The sequence below is a fragment of the Phyllopteryx taeniolatus genome, chromosome 21, assembly GCF_024500385.1.
Source record: "Phyllopteryx taeniolatus isolate TA_2022b chromosome 21, UOR_Ptae_1.2, whole genome shotgun sequence".
Classification (NCBI taxonomy): Eukaryota; Metazoa; Chordata; class Actinopteri; order Syngnathiformes; family Syngnathidae; genus Phyllopteryx; species Phyllopteryx taeniolatus.
Window position 1 is genome coordinate 5,391,685 of NC_084522.1, and position 25,804 is coordinate 5,417,488.

Here is a 25,804-nt window from a genome sequence, read left to right on the forward strand (position 1 = left end):
ACATGAAATAAAAGTGTTGTGGCAGCCTGTAAACTCCCCAACAGCCTATTATTTAAACTTGTCTGTGTTTGTATTTGACTTTGACTTTGTTGTCCTCAGGCTCAAGCTGCCGACACGACAGGCCGTGAGGCAGCGCATTGGTCGGCACCGGCGTGACTCCACACCGTGTTTACCGACAACAGGTGAGCTCACTCGGTCTCGAAATCCTGGGTGGAGCGTAGGGACACGCAAAGCCTCGTCCTGCGGGAGCTAAGCGTTGATCAATGCAGCGAGCAGGTGTGGGAGGACAGGGGGAAGGGAGCCAAAAGAGAGAGAAAGGCCAATGCCATCGCTCTTCCATGATGCTCAGGATCTGGATCCGCTGGGCTTCCGGGCTAAATTAAAACAACCGGCGTCCCATTGATTCAAGCGCTGACAGGGACCATACATCACCTCATACATAGCCAGGGAGAGGGGACAACAGAGGAGCGAGTGGAAGAAGAAGAAGAAGAAGAAGACGGGGAGGGGGAGCAACAGGGAGGAAGGAGAGGAACAAAGAAATAATACACTTGGACAAAGTAATACCAGGTGAAAAGAAGGAAGGGTGACATTGAAAAAAAAAGAAGGGGAACAAAGTCCGTCAAGCGTGGTGAGGGGAAAAGATATCTTGGTAGAGAATGATGAGGGAAGAGAAAATTCATAGCTCTTTATATGGAAAAAAATAAGATAGGATTTTGGAGGAATGGTAAGTAAAAAATATTTGGAAGCTAAGCCAAATAACATTTTTTCATTTACTTGCTGGATATAAATCCTACATTTTTTCAGCACCTATTTTCTGAATTCAGTGCTTCCAAACATTATATCTGTTTTTTTTTTCCAGTAAGCAATAACATTTTGATATTAACACACTCACACACAAATGTGTTAACCTGATAATTGACACATTGACACATTTCATCTGTCTTGTGTCCAGACGGGACGTGGCGAGGCATTTTTTCACGTCAACATCACAAACAACTTCACAAATAACACGATATTTGGCTGGCTGTTTTATAATCTTCTTTCTCTCTTGAATACGATTTTTTTTTAATCTCGGGAGGTATGCCTTAAAAGTATAGCAGGTTTTGAATTACCAGGATAAGGGGATTTTGTAAATATGATTCATTACATTGATGATATCCATGGTAACAGTATATATATATATATTTATATGAAATGAGTAGTGCTCAAGTACTAGCACTGATGAATACTTTCACAATGTAGGCACAGATTAAAGAAGATATTGTTCACTGACGCAGCTGTTGCTGCATGAAATCTCAATGGCCCTGAAACTGCTGCCTTAGACAGCATTAGCTAAATGGCGCCATTACGGCACTTCCTTTTCCCAGTTGCAGAACACTTGCTACCCCTGAAAGAAAGTGAGCCAGCAGAGAAAACATTGCCTAAAAACTGCTGGTTTTCACAATCACTGCAGTAAGATTTATGCTGCAATTTAGACTTAATAAACCATGGAACTTGTAAACGCAGTTCGAGAATGTTTATTTACAGACAGTAAAGTGCTGCTTTGCCAATATTTTCCTGAAGTAAAAAAAAAAGTTGAATTGCTCTTGGGTTAATATTAGGTTGCTCTCATAATCCACTTTTAAAAAGAGAAAAAAAATTTTGGTTGCCACAAAATGATGATTCTCTATTGGCCAATCAGTGGCCTTCCATGTCTGGTACCACTATATAGGTTTTGTGAAACTTTGGTTGGTACCCAAATGGTACTGTCAGGCAATGGAAACTGGGGCACTAAACTGAATCTGGAATGTATAGTGCTTGGTGGAAACATGGCTTATTGCTTGTTGCATTGTTTCTGTAGTTAATTAAACAACCCGTCGTGAGTTTTCCAGCTAGCAGGACCCTTGCAACAATGCATTTGTTTACAAGCCTGTTGACTCTGTATTGTTTACAGGCACTTAAGGCAAAAATCCAGCAATTGTGAATTCAGGCTCAAACCTTTACCCCTGTGGCATTTTCTGGTTTGCTGAAAATGGAAAGCTGCCATTGGTCATCAGCGTGAAAGCTATTCCAAGGCGCTTGGATGGTGCTCTGGGGTGAAACAACAGCAACCCAACCCCTCCTTTTCCACCTGTCCCCGTTCTTTCTGAGAGACAAGCAATATGGTAATAAGGGGAATGAATATTTGTGTGTGTGTGTGTGTGTCCAGCTGCTCTCCTGGCCACTGTAGCCATTAATGAGGAGTACCAAGCAGGAGAGCATGACACACACCAGCTGGATGGGCGCACACCTCCACTGAGAGAGGAGTGCTGTGCCAAGGAGACAGGAAGAGAAAGCTATAAAGGAAGAGAAGCACTTATTTACAATACATATGGCGAGGTAGCTTCATCCAACTTGCCCTGCAAAACTGCAAAGGCGGGTCTCTGGTTGCTCTGTACTGTAATCCCAAGTAGTTTTGCAACAATTATAATGAAAGAATATTTTTCTCCAGGACTACTGCAGGACTTTTGATTCATAATTAACTTTTTTTGTTGCCACTGCCTGATTCTGAGCTGAGGAAATCCAATCACATGCATTTTTTCCCCCTCAGCCATATCCCAATTGGGCCACATGGGAGAAAAACATCAGAGTTGTGTCAGTTGTGTCATACACCCATCCATCTATCGAAAGAAGAAAACAAAGCACACAGAGCCAGGTCGGGTGAGTGGGGAGTTTGCTCCAACATGGCGATGTTCTTCTCGGCCGGGAACTGTCAGATTCTCAGGGCTTTGTATGCGGTCACTTTGTCATGGTGAAGCAGCTATGAGTTGTCCTCATGGCACGACGCTCGCCTCTCTTCTTGCACTGAACGAAGCAAATGCTGTTGTATCTCTCTGTAGACGTGTCGATTGATCATCTGAAGGGAAAAACTCCTAGTTTGTGGTTTGCATTGGGGCCGTCATGATCCCAAACATTCAACCTCATTAATCTCCATTGACGTAATGCTCAGAATGCAGACGTCTCCAGAAACATTTTGTATGCCGATTCCCAAAAAAATCGATGTAACCAAATTGCATAGACCAAGCTAATGACCCCCAAAACACCCTGCCAAAAAAAAAACTATTTTAGACTGGCCACTACAATCGCTAGACTTAAACCCTATAGAGTTGAAAACATTTTACCTACTAATATGATGGCTGAAAGGAGGAACCCTGTGGTTAAAGCCTCGAAAACATCTCAACAAAATAATTAGCCTCGCTGTTCCAATGCTATTAGAGGGGAGTGTAGACTTCTTTTTGGTACGATTGTCAGCTAACTGAAGAGTGGCGCAAGACACACTTCATCAATGATATTGCTAACCCAACATCAAAAGCATCCAGGCTGTTCCATGTAAAATTTTAGACCAGCAGGTGAATTGGTGTTGCTATGGCAATGACAGGGATACTGTCCTTATTATTAATCCAGTGCAGCAGCCACATCATTTCCAAGCTGTAATTTGATGCCTGTCTGATGTACGCATGCGTGAGTGACAAATGTCCACGTTTGCATATAGGTGGGCAGCTTTGTGGTTGAAAACCCTTTACAGTATGTCATACTGTCATGGTCATGGTGAGCTGTACACGTTTATGTATTGAACTGATTCCATGAGACAAACAGAGGCTTTCTGATTATATCTGCTAGGCATGGCTCATGCTTCTATAAAACATTCTAATATAAGATCCTGCCCCTGTTACACAGGTTCTGCTCTGAGAATGCCCTCTCCAGGGTCCATCATTTTTTCCTTTGTAAGATACAGTATATACCAGTACATACTGTAATAATATGATGGAATAAAGGAATGACATTTTCACCTTGAGGAATATTTATTCATACTGTGGATTAGATGCATGGAGAGGCAAAGGGTGTTCAGATAGCAAAAAGCTTATTCATATGCCAGATGTTTTTCAACGTACATATTAAATCCTCCCCTCATTTTGTTTGAGATAGTCCAGCCATGTTATCCCTTCTCTCACTCTGTCCGTCTGGCTGATGTTAGACAATAGAGCATTCCATCATCATCATCATCATTGTTATCGTTGTACGGAGCTGTTGATATCATGTAGGTTCATCTAACATTTTGACCAGTGAGTATAAAGCGTATCACATATGCAACCTTTTTTTTAAATTTAATTTTTACTTTTTTTTTCCTCCCCACCTGTTAATGCTAATAAGGAACAGCAAGTAGTGGTTGGTGTCAGTCAGGGGAAGCCTATGTAGGGCAACTCATTCGTCATTGCCTGAGAGTTTACGCATAGTAAGTGAAATTACCCTTCTGATGCAAAAGAAGACCTCCAGTTCTGGTGAGTTATGGTTATGTTATTGGAGAGAGGCTTTGGAAACACAAATGTTTATAGGAGGCTGAAGACGGTGAACATAGATAGCGGAAAAATGCACCCCCCTGCCCGCCATTTGCAGCCTTTACCTAGTTACAATGCTGTTCCTTTCAAGAGTTATATCAACTAATAGCATTCAAAGGGCACTCATTGACTCTGATATTGTTATAACGGAGATGTAGCTGCACCCATTATCCACCCTGGACTTCCTTCCTATTCCAAAATGCATCACGAGACTGATCTATTGTGCAGCTAACAGCACATGAAATGGCCATTCTGGTGAAAATGACAGGTGAAAATGAAGAGAAAATAAAAAGAAATGCAGATGGGGTGGGGGAGATGAGAGTAACAATGAAAGATTTTATGAAAGGCGTTGAGCGCAAGGGGCTGCTTTATCAGCCTATTATCAACCAAATTGCCCTCACTGAGATGTAGCTCATATCTACTGTCAGGTCTGGTATCCCCCCACCACCCCTTTCCACATCGATGCTCACTGCCATTACTATTCAGAATCTGGCTCAGCCTTACGTCAGACCTCTACTCACTAGCTATTTATTTCTTCTCATCTTCAATTTAGTTAACATATCCAGTTCTTGGTAATGTCACTGTTGTGCCATATTTTCTCCACTTGAGGATGACTGTCTTCACTGTGTTCCATGGTACATTTACTACATCGGAAATTCTTTTGTACCCTTGTAGTGACTGCTACGTCCGAACAGCTAGATCCCTCTGATGCTGTGGAAGCTGTCTTCGTAGCAGGGCCTGTACTGTAAGATGTGAGAACAAAAATGTCAGAAAAAGCATACCGGAACACTTTAACGTCATCTGGGGTTAATCATAGACACTTTAAATAGTGACGGATGTGTGCTGACTCCCATTTAAGATGAGTTTGAATGTCACATCTTCAGTAATAAGACGGTATGCACATTTGTGCAACAGCATTATCTCAGATGTTTATTTTTACTTCCCCATCCGAAATTATTATTTTTTTTAATGATTTGGCTTGGTCTCATTTTTTATATCATAAAATCATGGCATTAGCTAGTACAGTAGCTCCCTCCTTTTTTTTGCCACTTTCTATCATCTAAACTCTCTCTCTTTCTCTCTCCCTCGTCTGTTTATCTGCCTGCTCTCTGAAAACCTTGAGGGCTCTTAATCAATGGTTGTTCAGACCACCTTGTGCATGTTTTCCCCACCAACTCCCCTTCTTTCTCCCCTCTCCAGCCTTTCAAGAAGCAGGGAAGGCACCTGAGGTGGACCAGGTTAATGTTCTGGCAGTTTGAGATATGCCTGTGACATTTCAAACTGGCATCTCTTTTATCGCAGCTGATTTAAAGAATGGGAGGGATGGATGAATAGAGGGATGGTGAAGGAGGGTAGGCTACTCATGAGATGGCATATGCTGGAGACTGTGGAACATGTTGGATCATGTGGCAAAAAAAACTAAACAAAAAAAAAACAGTTTGCAGTTGCTCGTAGGACTGAATGGAATCATATGGCCATGACGCCCCCAAGTGGCAGGCTAATGAACTATTAGAGCGGTGATAGATTGCAGCAATGCAACAGAAAATAAAACAGCATTTGTTATTGCAGTCCATTGCAATGAGTTAGATAAAAAAAATAAAACATCTGAAAGGCGTGGGTAGCGCAATAGGGAGTCATCTGTATTCTACTTGGCTCAAACATGACCTTTGCGAGGATTAATAAAAATCTAATAGAAACAATAAAAAAAAGAGGTAATGAGAATGTTGGATGCACAGGCAATTACAGGAGAAATGAGGTGGAGAATGTAGTGTGAGGAAAATAGCAAGAGACAGAGCGGGAGGACAAAGGCAGAGCAGTGATACGAACACAACCCAGCCGGCGTCATGCAGTAGACGCAGAAGGTGTGGGGGGCCTTAGGGAGGTTGTGATGAGGATTGCCACAGGTTCTAGAAAAAAAAAATATATAATTTTCAAAGTGCTGTAGAAATGGAGGGGCCCTAATGAGAGTTTTGCATGGATCCCAAATGCACTGCTTTTCGATGGAAGAGACGAAACTACCAAGTAAAAGCTATTGATTAAGGCCAAACTGAAGAGTGGACGAGCAAACTTTCAACAAGCGGGACTGAAAAGAGCACATGAGCGACAGAATGAATAAGAAGAGGAGGTCGAATTTCTACATCAGCGTCTGGCACTTTCTCTGGAGTTTTATTTGATATGAATTCAATAAGCAGTGGCTGAGCTGTGTAATTACCCGCAGAACAATTGTGAGCATTGTGAGCTTTGCTGCAGCCTAAACGCTCCCCTGCTCACTTCCAGGTCAGCACTGATCTCATGCGAAAATGTCAATTACCAACTTACAGCCCGTCGGGGAGAAACAGGGGCATGAGGCGGGCTTAGCTAAGGGAATGTTTCGAAATGGCAAGTTAGACGGGATATACTGTACATGCCCAATATCACACCTTAAAGAGTCAAAGTAAAAAGATTACAATAGGTTGGTTTCTATTTGTAGATCCCTTTAGAAGCGTATATGCTACATCAGTAGGAGTAGAATGTCAATCATTCACCTTTATGACGTTTCTGTTCAAACTAAAGCACTATTATTGTTCAGGGGCGTTGCTAGGTTTGGACGTTTGTTGACGGGGGCGGGGACATTTGGGAGAGCAAGATCTGTTTAAGGGGGCTGGAGATCGGTTTTAGGGGGGCTAAGACATTAAACGTTTCCCATAAACACACACTACCAAATTTTTTTTTGGGGGGCGGGGGGCTGTAAGTCATTTATCCCCTACTGAAGATCCACAGCTGTGTCCTTGTACGCTCTCTCAGAGAAGACCCCGTGGAGATTACGAAGCATCGTGAACATCAACGTCCTTTGGTGAGTCAAAATATGACTGTGAGGTAATTTGGGAGTTTTCTTTTTTTTTAACTTTATGAGGATTTTCATTGGATCTAATTCGTTTCTTCTTTTCCCCTCCCACTTAATATGGTACGCATTACATGTCTACTTTGTGGAAACCCTCCTACAAAACAAGTGATCATGTATCCACTACCATTCCTTATTTCATTATCTAGTATGCTCCTTCCTTTTGTATTACGTTGGGGGCCGTTGCTGGATTTTCATTTTCTGTTTGTTCCCAGCTGTTATCTTTCATCTTACAAAGAAAAGAAAAAAAACATAAAAAAAAAAAAAGTATTCCTCACAGGTCTACTGAATAGAAAACATCATTTAAGAATTCCTTGTTTTTTGGGGGGGGGGGGGGGGGGGGGCTTTGGTTTCCAACACAGAATCTTCCAGAAACAGTGATCAAAAGAAATCCATTCCATTTTCACATTTTGATTTCATCTTTGAATATCAGAGTCAAGATTATAGGTTACTGTGGGGATATGCTAAGTGAAACATCCCGGGCTGAAGTAGTTATCTTGTAATACCGCTTTAACAAGACACCCTTTAACAATCTCACCTGTACTGTTTATCCTGGTGAGGGCCGCGGAAGAGCTGTAGCCAATCCCAGCCGACTTTGGGCAAGAGGCGAGGAACACCCTGAACTGGTTTCCAGCCAATCGCAGATATTGTCCTACATATTGATTGAATTCTGATGCTAAATGCATGTATATTTTTGACTACATATAGTATCTGTCCACAGTCTGTCTGAGGTAGAAATATATTAATGCTAAGGCAATTCTCTCGCTCTGGATGTATTAAGATGTATTTCCCGTCCATGTGCCACAAAAGTGATTGGTACATATAAATTATTTGATTATATATTTCAGTCGGAGTGTACAGCGACAGCAACATGCGTGCATTACAGATTTGTAATGTCAGCGTCCATCTATCCAAGCTTCCATCGCCAAACGCCCCCTCCAGCTCTAGCTCAACTCATTCATCTGCAATGTTTCCTTGCCTCGCCTCTTCTGTATCCCCTTCCCCTCTGGTGCGCACCGGTGGGAGTGGTCTGCCCTTGATCTGCTCTCATAACAAACAGGCTGGTAAACATCATGAAACATTTAGAGGAGGCAGAGCAGCCTTCTTTCTAATTCGCGCTGGCAAGCTGGAGATGCACAACAGCGGCTGCCCCAAAAGGTTGCTACGAGAGATGGGTGGTATACGTATACAATACATATACTGTACATACATTATAAGGGCAAAGGCTTTGGAGACTAACCTAGTTATGAATTATTTGTCATCGGATTACAACCCTTAGTTCATACTAAATTTATACCTCAGCATGTCAAGATTTGCGGGGCAATTTAGTGGGAACAGGTTGTTCCGGCACGACTGTGCTCAGTTGAACAAAACAAGATCCATCGTTGGATCAGTTTGGTGTGGACTGGTGTGAACTAGACAGTCGACACAGTAATCCAGGCCCACTAATCAATCATAAGTGACTTCTGACCACACAAATCATCTGATGAATGAATGGCCAAAACCGTTCACAAACAAAACAAAACAAAAAACAAAATGTAAAAAAAATCTGCGGCGTACATGAATTGGCTGCAAATGTGATCAAAAGGCTCAATGATAAAACATGTGAATTGTCGCATTTGGTTCGGACTTGGTAACGACGATAACAAATGATGAAATCAAGTTTGCGCAGCTGTTTCCTTCTTCTGAGAAACAACCCTCCTGAAAGATTCTCTTCAACTCACAGCAGGCTGCCTCATGCTCATATAGAGTTATTTGCGAATTTGGATTACCTCCGAGGTTGGTTAAATGGAGCAGAGCTGCTTTGGGATCTAACCTGCATGTAAACACGTTACCTCAAATGTTCTCATCTCTCCAAAACCTGGAGATATTTATGTCAAAATGTGATTTCCCAGAGAAATGTTCCCCAGCATGTTTTCTGAAGTTAATTAGCTCCGAGGAGGCTATGTTTTTCGGTGTCGTTTGTCTGTCCTGTCAGCATGATGATTTTGGAAGGAAATGTGGTGCATGGTGACAGACGGACCAGTCAGATTTAAAGTGGATCAGAATCTCGAGTGTTTTTTCATTGTCTTTTGATCATTTGAGGAGCCAATTGACCATGGCTTAAGCGAGTACACAATTCTTGTTGTCCAACATTCTCCTCTTCAAAGTCAATATGTTTATTACCTTTAAATAAATAAATGTTTACTTTGGGCTGGATTGAATGTTGGCCAGCAGCCTGATTTTCTGCCCTTTCCAACCCTTTCACTCTATAGGAAGATCCATAGTATTCAATAAGTAATAAATCCGGTCAAGCAGTCCCTTTTTCTTTTGTTTTATAAAATATAAAACAGTATATCAGGACAATGCCACGTCTAATTATAATTGAAGCAAATATATATATATATATATATATATATATATATATATATATATATATATATAGCAAAGATAACCATACAGCATATTCCGAGTTATAAATACATTTAACATTCCTTGAAAGACCCTGAGCAAGTATGACGCATGATTTGATCGCTATTGGAGAATTGCAGCACTGGTGTGTGAGTTTTGGCTATAAAGCCACAGCTCTGCAGCTACTTACGCAGCAATCAATGCTACTATAGGCCCTTTTGGGAGGCAATCGATCAGCTTGGGAGGCAATCGATCAGTTCAGGACTGTGGAACAGTCTCTTTTTCTTTATATATATATATATATATATATATATATATATATATATATATATATATATATATAGTGAGTACGTCTTCACAGCAGGCGTGAGGAAGGGCTGGCGTTAAGCCCTCTGAGACTCCTAATGGCCGAGACAATGAGAGAAAACATGAGGCATTTATGATCTTGGGGATTGGTACTAAAATATAATTAGAGCGATTAGGGCCTGAGTGGGCCTTCTCAATTAGAGCCTCGAGTCTGGACTAAGTGTGTCTAAGTGAATTAATATAACCAACTAACGCGGTGGTCCCCAACCACCAACCCCACGAGTCTGACCTTTGGTTTGTTGTGGTGCCTTCACTTTTCCTGGAAAAGAAAATAGTAATCCTATGATGTTTTAGCCATATGTCGGCTATTTCTCGCTTCTCGATTTTTTGTGATCTCTTATTCTATGTATGACATTGAAGGACTGGAAGCAGGGCACAAGTCACACAGTTCATGCAATGTACTGATTAGAACAACTTTAGAATGAGTCTCTGCAGAGATGGCGAAGATAGAGAAGATATTTTGTGTTTGGCAAGGGTTTGCATGTCTATAAAGTAGTGTACAGACTTTACTTTAGTCATAAAAATGGCTTTTGGAAATTGGCAAATTCATTTATGCTGAGTAGATTCCAGAACTTCCAGTTTTCGATCAATATGGTTGTAAAATTCATACATATTTTGTGTTGATGTGTTTGCGTTTTAGCCAAAAGGCTGCTCTGAGCTTTATCCCCCACCTTATTTACTGGCAGTCTCTTAGACGAACACTGCTCGTGGGTTAATGACAGTTTCACTAATGTGATGCAGAGCTCTGATTTTGCTCCAATCGATTTGGTTCCGAGTGTGTGCTTGTAGCTCAACGTTCGGTTTTATTCAGCTGCGTTCTTTAAGTGTTTTATGTACTGTGGGAATTAGGTACACTGGCACTTGAGGACACGAGACTGCCTTTTATATTCTCCTTATATTGGCTTGTAAAGCTCCTTGTCATAATGGTTTGTCTGTGCAAAAACATCTTTTGTTGTTATGCTATCGCTGCGTGTATATGTGTTTTAGCAATCTCCTAAAGTGCTGTTTTACATTTGAATGCAGGCCGCTTTCCCATGCAGATGCAATTAAGGCCAAAGGAGTCACTCCTAATACTCTTCTGGCTGTCTCCAGCCTTTTGAATTAACTACATTGCTTCTTGAGCCCACAGAGAGAACGATGTGAGAAGGGACTTTTTTCTCATTGCGGTTTGGCTCATCTGAAATGCTGAAAGCAACCAGGTTGTTAGCCAACACACTGTTTTGTATTAGCACCAAGCCTCTGTCACAACTATCAGTAAGTTAACTTCTATTACATGTAGAGGGAGCATTTTTACAGATTATTTGTCTATTTTGGAGCAATTGTCCTAAAATAAATGAGGTCAAAGGTCCAATTCATACTGTTCCCTTGTAAGCCCAGTCACAATTTTCTTTTTTTTCTTACATCTTCATCTTCATATAGATATTACTCCACCATAATAATCCAACAGAATCTATACCACCTGAATAAACATATTTTTAATGCCGCTCTTATACTGAACTTCATTTGGTAACTGTAGCTGGTAAGTTAAGACTGTCTTTTATTATAATGAAATACACTATTTTAAGGTATAGCGAGAAGAAAAAGAAGGGTCAAATTTAAATCGATGCAATCGTGGAACAAAATGTCGGCGTAACATCATCTGAAACTGGAGGTTTGAAATGAACTTGATCCGTAGGAAACATGGACAACGAGGAACATGGGCTTTGAATGGATTGCAGAAAATTTGCCACGCGCACCACACCACTGCAACAGACATCAACTGCTAGATATAACGTCACTAAAGGTCTGAGAGTGGAGTAAAATACATTTTAAAATGAAATAAGGCCTGAGGAGGAGCAACAATGTCACGAGTGAGAAAACACAAGGGAAGGGGGGATAAAGATGGGAAAAAAGGCAAAAACCACACCAACGCTTTCTAGTCTGAAATGGAAAAAACACTGCTACTGTATTTCCGTTAGTCTTTTGTGTCTTTGGTCGTCTTTCTCACAGCCAGTCAGCATATTCCATTCAGTCTCCCACCTTCTCTTTGCCTTTCAAACGTTTTCTGCGGTTGGAAAGAATGAGAGGAGGGAGACATTAATGCTGTGTTTGGGAATATGTGTCAGTTGGCAAAATGGGGTCCACATGCTTGTCTACATGACCTACGTCTAGGATGTGTACATGGCTTCCTCTGATTATTTTTTTATTTTATCTTTGTTTCCTTTCAACCCCATTAACTGGATTTCACTCCTCTTTTTATGAACGCTTTCCTTCCATTTTATAGCGCTCTATTTTGTACTCCCCCCGCCCCCGATGTCACGAAAAGCGAATTGGACTTTAGTAACATCATATGACATCTCCTCTCAGCCTTAAATCCAAAGTGCATGCAGTGCTCGGTGTGCGCGCGTGAGCATGTTGTAAGTTCAAATGCCGGTTTTGCTGCAGCGGTGGGAGTCTTTTGGCTCACCGCTTGGCATTTTAACTTTATTCCATGTCTTATTGCTGTAATAATGTAGACCAGCACGCGGAGCAGCCGTAGACAGACGAACACATTTTTATTGATGAAAGTCTTGCTTGCACTCAGTCAACAAGGGTTGATAGGGAAAATTAAGTCCATTTATTGGCCGCACATATTTTATACCGACGGTACTATAAACAGAGGTCCCCTGGCACTAATTCAATATAGGTTGCACATTTTTGGTTATCTATCTCCTTCGTCATTGAGTGAATTTTTGTGTGCATTCATGCTTGAACTAGAAGCCTCTCATCTGCGGATGTGTCAAACTTTGCCGTGTTTAAAAGGTTGTGATGAATGAATGGAGGGGATAAAAACCGAGTAACAAAAATGATGCTCTTTTTTTTTGTAATCTTACCACAAATCCCCATGTGTCAGCAAACCTTAGCAGCGTTTAGCCCACAAATAATGTCGCCCTGCCCTCTTTCACTGCTCTCTTGCTCTCTCATCCCTCATCCGCTTAGTGGAGCACAAGTGCATGCAGTGGAAATAACTGAGCCAATAAAGACAATGCCAGAATCCATCCACTCCCGTGCTTCAGATAGTTCCTAATGAATCAAGTGGGTACGGATGTCGAGCGATGACGTGCGGGGAGAGACGACTTGATACAACGAATGCTACGGATGGCTGACCGTGTGGTGTATGATGGTGGAACAGATTTGGGAGGAGAGGCCAAAGGTTAAAAAGGAGAACATTCTTCAACTTTGGGGAGGGACCGGACACGGCTCAAGGAGGTACCTCGTGATTTCTTTCTTGGAGTCTTGCCACAATCAGAATCCCACAATTAGATCATTAGATGTAATATTGAAATGTTGTACCCCAACCCATACTTTGCTTTTGACAAACTAGAATATGGGAATCTATGAACTCCTATGAAGGAGACCGCGTCAGTGCTGATCCAACTTCACGGTGTTATACTGCTGCAAAAACAAAACTCCTCAAACACTTGCTATGAAAATCCATCCATCCATCCATTTTCTGAGCCGCTTCTCCTCACTAGGGTCGTGGGAGTGCTGGAGCCTATCCCAGCTATCATCGGGCAGGAGGCGGGGTACACCCTGAACTGGTTGCCAGCCAATCACAGGGCACATACAAACAAGCAACCATTCGCACTCACATTCACACCGACGGGGAATTTAGAGTGGTCATTTAACCTATCATGCATGTTTTTGGGATGTGGGAGGAAACCGGAGTGGCCGTACAAAACCCACGCAGGCACGGGGAGAACATCCAAACTCCACACAGGCGGGGCCGGGATTTGAACCCCGGTCTTCAGAACTGTGAGGCAGACCTTCTAACCAGTCGGCCATTTAAAAAAACAAAAATTTAAACTGCGTGATTTTTCATTATGTTCCTTAAATTCATATTGAATAATGCATGAAATAAAATGAATTAGTCTTGACTACGCCAGGTATTAAGGTGTTGAGCCAATAACCAAATGTTAGGACTTTGTTTAGGTTTAATTCTAATTCCTCAGCAGAAAGCTCTGAAGCCCTCAACTAAATTGTCTCTTAACGTATTTGGTGAATGGAGCTTTCATTTTTGTTTTGTTTTTTATTCTAAAAATACTTCCTTATTTTTGGGACATTGTGATTTCCTAGGAATGTTGGAGAAGTGATTGTTTAAAAATGTAAACACAGAGTTTTGCAGAAATAAAGTGATGTATATTCATCCATCCATCCATTTTCTGAGCCGCTTCTCCTCACTAGGGTCGCGGGCGTGCTGGAGCCTATCCCAGCTATCATCGGGCAGGAGGCGGGGTACACCCTGAACTGGTTGCCAGCCAATCGCAGGGCACATACAAACAAACAACATTCGCACTCACATTCACATTCACACCTACGGGCAATTTAGAGTCCCCAATTAATGCATGTTTTTGGGATGTGGGAGGAAACCGGAGTGCCCGGAGAAAACCCACGCAGGCACGGGGAGAACATGCAAACTCCACACAGGCGGGACTGTGAGGCTGACGCTCTAACCAGTCGGCCACCGTGCCGCCATGTATATTCATATGTCTCTTATTTATTGTATGTATGTATATATGTATCTTGTTAAATCATTGTTTATAATCATCGGGTCAAAAAATCATTAACATGATCAGTGTCTTGATGTAAGTTATTATTATTAATAATATCATAAACAATAAAGGTAATTTGACTCAATTTGTTATTTCAGAAGAAAAATTTATTAATCTGGTAACCCTTGGCATTAATGAGTTTCCAAAAGGTTGGTGACCCCTGCTCAACATTCGGGATGTTTTAACTGCAAAGGTTTATACTAGAAAGCGAGCCTTCTTCTATGGAAACTTTTTCAATGATTCATATGAAGCCAGCTGTTTCTCTTTTCTCTTTTAAAAAAAATACTCCTTGGCTCAATTTAGCCGCACCCACCCACCTCCGAGTGGGTGTGTCATGAATAATGGATCATACCATCATACACATGCTCACACACATCTTCCGTATCCAGAGCCTTGCATTCCCAGCACAGACAGTGAATTGCGTCATGTCCAATTTCACCACACCATGTCTCCCTCAAGGCTCTCACGGTTTTACAACAGACATTTCAGCCCTCTGTGCTTCAATGCGACATTTAAAAAAAAAAAAAAAAAATTGTTTTAGCTTTATTATTTTCTCTTTTCATGGTGAAGCATTTATGATCATGTTTTTCAAGGCTGCCATCTTAATTTAGTCCCACCAGGCAAGCATATGAATGGCTCCGATGTATGAGCAGCTTGGAGCATCAACATCTATTCTCGTTGAAAATGCAGGCACATGCTGCTCCATGGCCCGGTTTCTCGTGCCACATGCCACTCATACGGTGTGTGTGGAATTGCTTTCATTCATTGAAGTTGAACAGAAAAAAGGTCAACTTTTTTTTTTTTTTTTTTTTAAATAAAGCACTTTAAATACAACCGCAGCTTAGAACAAAGTGCTTTACACATACGAATCAAAATAAGACATACAAACAATTTAAGATAAAACATAAAAAAAAAACACTAAAAGAGATGCTGAGTCTGGGAAGGAAAGGTAAAAAGGACATTTGCATTAGGAATTGAGTTCTATAGAAGATCCCACTTCGAATGATCCAAACGCGAGGTCGCTATGAACGCTTGGCCAATCAGAGTGAAACTTTTTTTCATATTTCAATTCAGAGGATGAGCGATTCAGAGAAAAGCTTATTTACATGTTGCATATTAATGAGGAATCCTGCTATCTCAACTGCAAGGTGAAAAAGACCAACTCGATTAGCTTAAAAAAAAAAGGACATTTTGGGCATTTTCATCTCAAATGATCTTGCAAACTCAATTTATCATTTTGAATGCTTTAATACTCTTTGTGATGAAAAGCATCACTCATGTCACTCTACTCTACTTCTCCAAATAGATTCTCCTCGGCTAACTACTGCTACGTCGACTTGCTGCTGTTGGTTATGCATATTTGGTGTCGCCAAGAAAAAGGTTGAAGCGTCTACAAGTTTATTTTACAGTCGTTTTTCCGGATCAAGTCTGCACAAGTGCAGTAAGAAGATGGAATAGTCCATTGCATGAGACGCGAGGGGGGCGCAGTCGCAACGATTATCATAGATTAGACATTCTAATGTTTTTTTTTAAGCATGTGAATTAAGACTAAAATGATAATAATTACTTTAAATTGAAGACAACTTAACTAATCAGTTTTTATGAGACGTTTGGGAGCCCCTGGAAATCTCAGAGCCCCAGGCAACTGCCTATGTTTGCCTAATGGGAAGTACACCCATGACTGTAGCTGAAATATTTCCTGAGCTAAAGGTTAAAGGTAATCGTAAAGTATGGATGCCCTCTCAACGTATAATATAAATATGATAGGAGTCCTCCGTCATTTGCTGCACAGGAACACCAGTGGGGGACTCCCAAGATAAATACCAACGTGGTATTTGCCTATTGAACAATTTACCAGACGAAATTGATGTGGCTATTAAGGAAAGGGGTCTTGAAAGCTAAACGGGCTGCAACTGGAGCCTCTATAGATTGCTTCAATAAAACCCGGCAATAAACAATATGGAAGCGGGGGGACTCTGCCATCAATCAAAGGTAGGCATGATGCATTTACGCATTATAATAGCGTGAATTCTTCTTATCAACCAAGCAGCTATAAGGCCATAATCATCTATATACATTGCTGTCTTTAGCATGCCGTCAGCTATGAATCAAACAGTGTGAGGCAATGAGGATGGAAGGAGAGAGGTAAGGAAAGGCCACAGGCCTGGAGGCAAGATGCTCGAAAGATCAGAGGCAGGCCCCCGACCGGTGATGTCATCAAGGGATCTCCCTTGGAAAAACTAGGAGAAAAGAAAGAGCCATGCAGGGGAAGATTTTGAGACAGGGGGAAAAAAAAGAGGGGCAGTCTTGGGAATTAGCAGCGGCAAGAGAGGGGAGGGGAAAAGTTGGACACCCACTCTCGCCGTGACTTTTCCTTTTCTTCCTTTTCTGCGTGGAAGACGCATCGAGACAAAAAGTCACAAAAAGGATCAAAGGAACTCAACGCACTGGATTACTTTTCGACTTTCATCGGATCTATATCTGCAAATGTACGTGTTTATTGGCGGATTCGTGCAATTTACAAGTTCGTGGATTTAATCCAAAGTTTTAATAAGGTATGTATTAATGCGCTGTTAATTGCATGACACGCGCATAACGATCCGTGAAAGGGGATCAGCAACAGCAACGTTCTCTGGGAATTGTTTTCTAGCAACTAGTCCTTCAACTGTTTGGCAAAGAGCAGTTGGAAAAAAAAACTACAAAGCATTTGCAAAAAAAAATGGGGAAAGAAAAGTTCTTGTCAACTTTAGAAGAAGAATCATCTTTTATTGTCAATAACTTTGCAGCATGGTGGTACCCTAAGATACTGTTTTTGCACCATTGATTTTTTTTTTTTTTTTTTTTTTTTTTTTTACAATTTGGAAACCTACCTACACCTATTTTGCCCAAGTTAAAAGTGTAAAGAACTGTGATTTTAATAATTTTCCCTATGGGAGTGCCTAATCAAGTATTACTGTAACCCTTTTCCTGACGGTGTAGTTTGTAGAGCTGCTGGCTAAAGTGATGTGCGTCGATGCTTTATTCTTTCCATATTAGTATTATGAAAGCCAAATTTGATGTCGCCAAGATGTTGCTGACTAAGGCTTGCATGGAAGCATGGAAAATAAAACGACACCCGCGCTGTGGGATAGTAGAGAACTCGTGTGTGTGTGAACTAGTCACTGCAATGAACAAAGAGCAATGTCAGGCTTCAAAAGTATCTTGTAAAAGTTGGTTGTGATCGCAAAGTCACTTCTGCTTTCGTCAGCCCCTTCATGTTTGCTGGCTTTTGAATCAATGCCCTTGGAATCCCCTTGCTTGTACTTCGCTGAGGTGTTGAGTTTTCAGCATTTGAATTTACAGTTTCTGCTATTAAATTATCATAACATATGAAACAAAACAAAAAAGTTGCTGTATGGCTGAGTATCTACGGGCCACTGTCGAGCCAAGGTTATGCAGCCATGAGAACATGACATACTGTATTTGTATCGTCATTAATTTAAAGTCACATTTGATCCTGAACTCGCAGTTGTGGCCAAAGAAGAAGAAGAAGAAGAATCACCTTTCTTGTCATGAACATGCATGGATGCACATGAAATTTGTTCTCTGCATTTTACGCATCACAGTGAACACACACACTTGTTAATGGATTTTTTTTTTTAAGAAGAAGAAAACTGTAGCCTTATTTTGGGGCCATTACCCCTTTGACTCTTTGTTTATTCAGGCCCGCAGTGAATATATCATCAGAAATCAGTGTAGAAAGCATTCCGATGAGGCTGACCCAGCCATGCATATAATGGGCATTGGGCCAACCAGCTTATGTCATGAGAGGATTTCTTTTTTCATACTGTAAGCGGACATATTGAAAGTGTCCATGTCTTCAGTAACTTGAGACAGTCTGGAGTAGACTCCCTCTGAGGATTGCCTGCGATTAACTGTCCTGCCCTTTTTCCCCCTCCTTCTTCCTCTGCAACTTTGCTGGCCTGTTTCTCATTACTGAATATTCAAACTGTTGGACACTTTCCAGAATGTAAAACTTGTGAAAACTTGCCTCAGCCTATCCTGAGTGCAGCACACTTTGGGATATTGCCTCAGCTAGTTTGTAAGTTTCTATTGCTCCCAATTATTGCTAATGTAGAGGAATCTATCAAAGTTTGTGTGTAAATTTGCTTTAGTTTATTCCAACTCCAATGCAGTAGAAGAGCAAGTGTGCAGGCCTGTTAGCATTAAGTCTTTTTGTTTTTGTGAGAGCCTTAAATAAGTACTTGAATAGAAGTCTTCTCAAGCAACAGCCCATAAAGTCAAATTCTTTTGTGGGACCATACGAAGCGCTGTTGTTCATCCTAAAAGGGTCTACAGTCAGCCCAATGGGAAATCTGCTGAGCAGGATGTTTCTTTGATTTGAAGAAAAGAGAAACAGCTGCAAAAACAGTTGACCTGACTGACATATGCTGTACCAATGTCTCCACACAAATGTTGTCCAAACAGCTGGCTACTAACGTCCTTGAGTTTTACTACTATATGTCCTCATCGCAGGCTGTAGCAATGACATCTAAACAAGCTGTCACTCCTGTCTAAATAAGTACAATAATGAATTATGTGTCTAAAATTGGCAAAGCACAGACCACGCTTACCTGGCCATGAGTTGTAGTGGAAATTATGAGACAGTTGGTCTTGGATTGAAAGAAATATGTCAATTGTGTCTGTGACAGGTTCATTATTGGTCATTGATCCTCCTCTGCCTTCAGGATTTTGCCTCAAAACAGGCATTTTCCCTCTCGTAGTATTGACTTCTCTTGCAGTAACCTAAACATTTAGTTTTTTTGTTAATGTGCTTAGGGAGAGTGCGGCGGCAAAGACCAGTGGCCCGACTTTATCTCCTCTCGCCAGCTTTGTGGTTCTGAAACTCAGGAAGCTTAACAAAATGTATTTGGATTACAGCCAGAAAATTATAGCAATGAGCTGTTTCGTATGCATCACTCTCTGGAACATGATGCATTATGTATTTGTGAACTTACTTATTATTATGATTATGTGCTATCTGGCTGTTTATAATGGCTGCAGGTTTAGAGTTCTCAAACAGCCATCGGAGGCTTTGATTAACCTTCTTCCCATCCAGGCGCAGGGGGAAATGTAGTTCATGATGTTTCCCTTACTGTTATTTTACAGTATAATTGTTTTGCACAGGGATGGAGTGTACCTGTGAAAATAAAGTGCTGTGACCAAACATTTCATTAGGCTTTAAACATGGAAAGCTGTCCTTTTTAACATAATACAAACAAGGCAATGAAGTACACCTGCGTTAACAGCAGCCAAAACTGAACATATTAATCAGAATAACGTGGGGAAAGACAATTTAGGAACATCAATCTATCCATTCGTCAGCATTGAAGGTATGTATCATTAAGTACAGAACAGTAATATTGACATTAAAGTTTGGTAGGTTTTCCTCTTCAGGTTAACTTTTGGATACTACAGCAGCAAACTACTTGGGCAAACATAATAGGATGACTGGTTCCACATAAAATATATTATTCTATAGCATCATAACAGCATTGATATGGACGTTAGCTTGATCAAATTCTGCATTCTACAGTTGTGCTGCAACACACTATCCACAGCACCCGGCCGCAATGCAGTAGGTGGTCAGGTCACGCTAAATGGAAATCACGGGTCGTATTCTCGACCAGGCAGGGCCACACTGTGTTAAAACCCTCAGGGGGGCACCGAGGTGGAGGTCATTGCTCCCGAAAGACAGGACAGGTGTGTCGACGGGAGACAATCTGCTCACTCGCCTGCCTTGAGGGCTCCGCTGTACCTGTAAACACTGCAGAGTTATGAGCCTCTCGCACATGCTGGGGGCAAATTCGGGTCAGTGGATGATGTGTTAATGTGAGTCAGAGTGGATGGATGGTGTGGTTTTGTGTGTGCGTTGTCATGTTTATCTGCGAGAAGAAGGTAAGGCGACTGTGGAAACTGAATATGAATGGTTTGGTAGAAATAGCATGAGTGGATTTCTTGCTCATTTTTTACTCAACTGATTCATGCTTATGGCATATTGTATTTACATGCATGTGTTTTTTTTTTATGTTGCTGAAGCCCAGTGAAAGGCCAACCAGATGGATGGGCTAATGATGATGATCAGACTTGATGGACTTACGCTCCTTAATGAGCGACATTGAGGCTAATTCATATGCCTCTAACAAAGCCTGCACCATAGTACATCATTAACACGTTGACTGTGACTGGCTCATAAATAAACATCAACATTTATTGGAGAATGACGGAGTGGCGCATCATTATGGAGGTGTAAACATGCAGAAGGGTGTGCATGCAGAATACTGGTAGGAGCGTGACGTTTTTGTGTGCGTTCATCCGTCAGGTGGAGGCTGAGGTGAGGCGAGATGGGTGAAAGCATGTGGTTTCTTTGCTCCTGCCTGACTCTGCTGGCCGTCAGCCTCAGATCCTGCGAAACGCTTCCATCGGAGCAAGGTGAGCCTCCTAATTCTGCTCTAAGAATAATGTGGTCATGTGAATATACACTCAAGAACGTAACCGAAAATCATTCTTATCCTAGCTAGCCACTGTTATTCAGATTGGCATTGCTGAAGATGTAAACTGATACCTCTAGCAGCATTCAATGCCCCCCCCCCCCAATTATTTCTTATTTAGCAGCACGTGACCGAAAGCACTAAATACAAAACATAAAATATCTTAACTGTTCCAACTGATTGCATCTCTGGTCACTTCATTAAAAGACCTTCTCCTACCATTAAAAAAAAAAAAAAAAGTATTGCTTGAGCAGCTGGTTCATCTTTCTAACCCTGAGCCGATGCGGCTCAACGCTTCGTGTTATATGGAGCATAATTATGGCTTACTTTGTTTCAGCTGCTGGCTGTTAGCAGCAGGGTGGTCACTGCGGCAAAAATATGCGGTCGCCTCTCTCTTCAGGAGCCCTCAATCATTTTCACAGTGTGTTGATTGACTGACCTTCTTTCATACAGTGACTGTCAGGATTGTGGGTAAAGAGGTGAACATATTCTCTTTTTTCCTCAATGTATTTATTTCGTTCGAAACAGTCACGCTTCGTCTTCGTGCTCTCGGGGGCAAACTCGTGATATCACTTGGGTGCAATGGCAGTCCCTCGCAGCTCCTGGAGCTTCAAAACAAGCTTTGAGGAGCCTCTCTTGGGAGACCCTCATTGGCTAGTCAGACGAGACTCCGCCTGCTTGCTAGCGCCCCTGAGGCTTCCGCCGGAGTGGTTTGAGAGAAAGTAATGTCTCAAGTGCAGCCGTAACATTTTTACTACAGCAAGTTACACAAAAACGCTGTCATGACTATTCCTCTGACTCATCCAAATCTCAATTTACTGGTAATTTGCTGACATTACATCTGTGGAGCAGGTTTAATTAAAACTGGTGTTGAAGAATCGTGCTGCAGAACCGCGGCATATCAGCCTAAGTGACCGGTCCTCTCGGGCAAATCAAATTGCTTTGGTAAAGTGAGATGTTTTTGTGCAAAACAGACTCTCTGCAGTCTGAAGTTATGATTTATGTTGGAATTATCCCTTTTGTCACTGTCTAAACTGCACTGTGTTTTGTGCTGCTACCTGTATGTGTGCCAAACAAAAGTGAAAAGCTGCTTTATTTGGATTCAGGATATTTGAAGCATGTTTAATTTCCGTGCATGAGAGGGTCACGGTTTGCCTTGGCGGCACTTTTCAGATCATTATCAGTCTTGCTATCACTTTTTCAATATTTGGCTGAATGTGAGCTTTGGGTACTTTCACCATTCATTCTGGCACTTTTACATCATCAATTCACATTAGTGCTAAAGTTATCTAAGTCGGACGTGTGAACAATACTTTGAAAGAGCTTCACCATAATCTTTTCCACCCATCATTTTGGTGCAAGGTAATCATGGTTTTAGTTGCCCAAAGAATAGAATAGCTTTAAAAACCCAAATCTAATCTGGCCTTTCCATTCTTGAGTGCGACCACTGACCAGCACTTTGAACTTTGTGGTAAAACGTCAGTATTTTAGTCCCGAAGATTTCAGCATCCCGAAGCACAAATTTAACCTAGTGAGATGGTTGCGGTTGGTCTATTTCTCCATGAACTTCTTGACCTTTTGAGTATTGTTGAGCCCAGCTGTTTATGCATTTTTTCAATCAAATGCTTCTCTTTGACACATCATTTCTGTTCTGTTCTGATTGAATTGCGTTGAGGGCTCTTTAGACCACAAGTTCACACATATATCTGCTGATCTGATGCTCAGTCAACTTCCCAAAAATAGCAGATGCTGTATGACTATAAACATATTTTGTGTGTCAAGTAGTTGTCTACCTCAAGCATACGATCAATTTTGAAATATGGCCATAGCTGTGCAAACAAAAAATATTTCCCAAGAATCACTGTAGTGTAGTTAAGAAATGCTTCCTAAAATGACAAGCTTGCTCATGATATGAAATAAGGTATCGTCGGCCTCACCAGTCTTTTTGAAACTGAGAGCTACGTCCTTGGGTACTGCAGCATGCGAAGGGTTAGCCAGTTGATGCACAATTCTGAAACAACTAATTTGTTCAAATTACCTTTAATTATATGTTATTAGCGGCACGGTGGCCGACTGGTTAGAGCGTCAGCCTCACAGTTCTGAGGTGCGGGGTTCAATCCCCGTCCCCGCCTGTGTGGAGTTTCCATGTTCTCCCCGTGCCTGCGTGGGTTTTCTCCGGGCACTCCGGTTTCCTCCCACATCCCAAAAACATGCATTAATTGGAGACTCTAAATTGCCCGTAGGCATGACTGTGAGTGTGAATGGTTGTTTGTTTCTATGTGCCCTGCGATTGGCTGGCAACCAGTTCAGGGTGTACCCCGCCTCCTGCCCGATGACAGCTGGGATAGGCTCCAGCACGCCCGCGACCCTAGTGAGGAGAAGCGGCTCAGAAAATGGATGGATGGATATATGTTATTATTTAATGATTAATGATATCCATCTATGTAAAGACACTGATCATGGTAATGATTTCTCACAATAATTATCAACTCTGAGTTAACAAGGTGGGAAACATAAATATCAATATGCAACTGCAGTGTTTACATTTTCAAATGATCACTTCCATAACATTCCTTGGAAATCACAATGTAACATCATTTGTGCGCTACAGGCAGCAGGCTACTCATCTGGTCTTTGGGGGCACCATTTTGGTGACCTCTGGAATATTGCATGGTGTGCCCTGAAGACTAATTTATTTAATTTTTTTCTTAACTACTAAACCAATTTGTTTCTAACAGGAACATTTTTCCATTATAATTATCCATTCTCTACCTTCATACGCCAACTGTAAGACAGAATGGATTTTCTCAAATAACAGACGTTTAGAGAGCTCTGAAAGCCTATGCGTGTATGTTCCAATAAAAATAAAATAAAATTAGGCCAGGGCCCCAAATGATGGAGCTTACCCCTCCAAAGGGTTGCGTTTTATGTTTTTCCACTCCTCTGAACTGCACTTTTTATCTCTGGAAAACGACCAGGAATGTTCATGCGTTCTCATTTGCCTAGAAGCAAAAGTGTGACACTGTAATATATTGCAATCTTAGTTCCCCCTCTAAATTTTTATTACCTTCTTAGTATGTTATTTTCCTTCCCCTCTTAGACAATGTAGAATCATTGTATTAAATCAACGACATCACGCATCAAACAGCTACCCCCCCATGCGTTGTATGACTTTAATGGCCCGAGGTTGCGGAGAAGGCTCTGAGAGAGAAAGACTTTTTGCTGATCAGCAGCCCAGTTCAATTATCTGTGAATGCCACACTGTAAAGCACGTTCAATAAGTCAGTATTCTCCCTTATTAAAACCCGCACGGTGTGGTCACACTTCTGACCTCCTCTCCCTAATGAACACATTCTTACCAAGTGTATTATCCAAGGGAAGCTCACAGAGAACCTACTAGGTTTCAGTGACCTCTGCCACAGGCAGGCAGTGGACGATAAGGCCACTCTTGCACCTTTTAAGATAAGATACAAGATAAGTGTGTCATATTTAGCATTTTGAAATATTTTCTTAGTCCATGTTGTTAAAGTGTTTTCATGCGAAATGTCTGAAGTATCATTGTTTCTTTTGAATTCTCTCGCTTTGATTAATACATGCACAACTAGAATCCCACTGAGCAGAGGGCAAATCTGGTTGAACCATTCACAAGAAAAAGATCATGGAGCACCTAGCAGCGTATTCCTGTTTTTTTGTCAGACTGTTGGAACACTGGCAGTGTCTGCTGTCAGTAGCATGCGCATTGAAAACAAAGAGAGACTAGATGACAATAAATGCCCTTTATTGTAACCACCAACGCAGTAGACCTGCTAACAACAACAAATAAACACATCTAAACTAAAAATGCTTTTGTGCAAAACAGACACTCCGTGTTCAGTGAAAATCGCAAACAACATTGTGTCACTCATCTGAAGACCTAAAACGTCTTTAGCTGCTGTGTGTTGCATGATTGCGAGCGTATCATTACTCGCTTTGGCAGGACTCAACTGCAACTCTTTAAAAAGGAAGAAGTTTGTCCCATCCATTCAAGGCTGCATGCTGATACTAGCAGGAGAGTGCCCTTCCTAATTTGCACTAATAAGATTGTCAACAGGCAACTGCTCCCCTTTGATTGCAGCTAAAATAGAAATGGGCTTGAAGTTATGCCATGTGTCTTCTGCCAACTTCTAAAGTCCACAATAAAATCGCCTGCAACTCTAAATATGTAGCAATATACCATTTCCCCAATGTGTTCATTTATACAACAGCAGGCCTAACTAAATCCCTTTTAAATATAAGCTGTTTGAGTTTTACGTGGTCAAATGGCAACTTCAAAAATGTAAAACAAAAAAAAAGTAATTCAGATTTTTCAGTATAATAATAAATGTCAATACAGCTATGATCATCCGCATTGAGAACAAAAGTCTGCTTTTGTAACCTCCCAAAATTGTAACTTTTCTGCGAATTACAATGCACTTAAATCTAAAATATTTCTAAATCTTGATTAAAAATAAAATGCTAAGGCTAAACTTTGAACTCAATTATAAAATGAAGATTTGATGTGTACTGCTGGAGGACTGTAACATCCCGCAATGAAACGTAGAAACAAACATTATTAATCCATTCATGTTCTATCCAGTAACGCTTGACTTCGAACCCTGAACCTCAGAACTGTGATGCAGACGTGTTCACCACAATCTCATTCATGATATCTGGACAATTGCACCACAGGTC

General features: G+C 41.3%; 1 protein-coding gene across 5 annotated transcripts in view; it reads left to right on the plus strand.

Moving 5' to 3' along the window:
• Positions 1 to 7,169: 7,169 nt before the first annotated feature.
• col16a1 (collagen, type XVI, alpha 1) overlaps positions 7,170 to 25,804 on the plus strand; it is a 51,366-nt gene continuing 32,731 nt past the window's right edge. Inside the window, exons 1-2 of one of the 5 annotated variants that reach the window (XM_061760581.1) lie at positions 7,170 to 7,188; positions 20,926 to 21,035. In XM_061760581.1, coding sequence (XP_061616565.1) covers positions 20,948 to 21,035 — 88 coding nt within the window. In that variant the 5' untranslated portion in view covers positions 7,170 to 7,188; positions 20,926 to 20,947. Of the gene's footprint in view, positions 7,189 to 16,888; positions 17,120 to 20,925; positions 21,036 to 25,804 lie in introns of those variants that run through there. The other 4 variants (XR_009786162.1, XM_061760579.1, XM_061760582.1 and 1 more) reach the window with 4 other exon arrangements.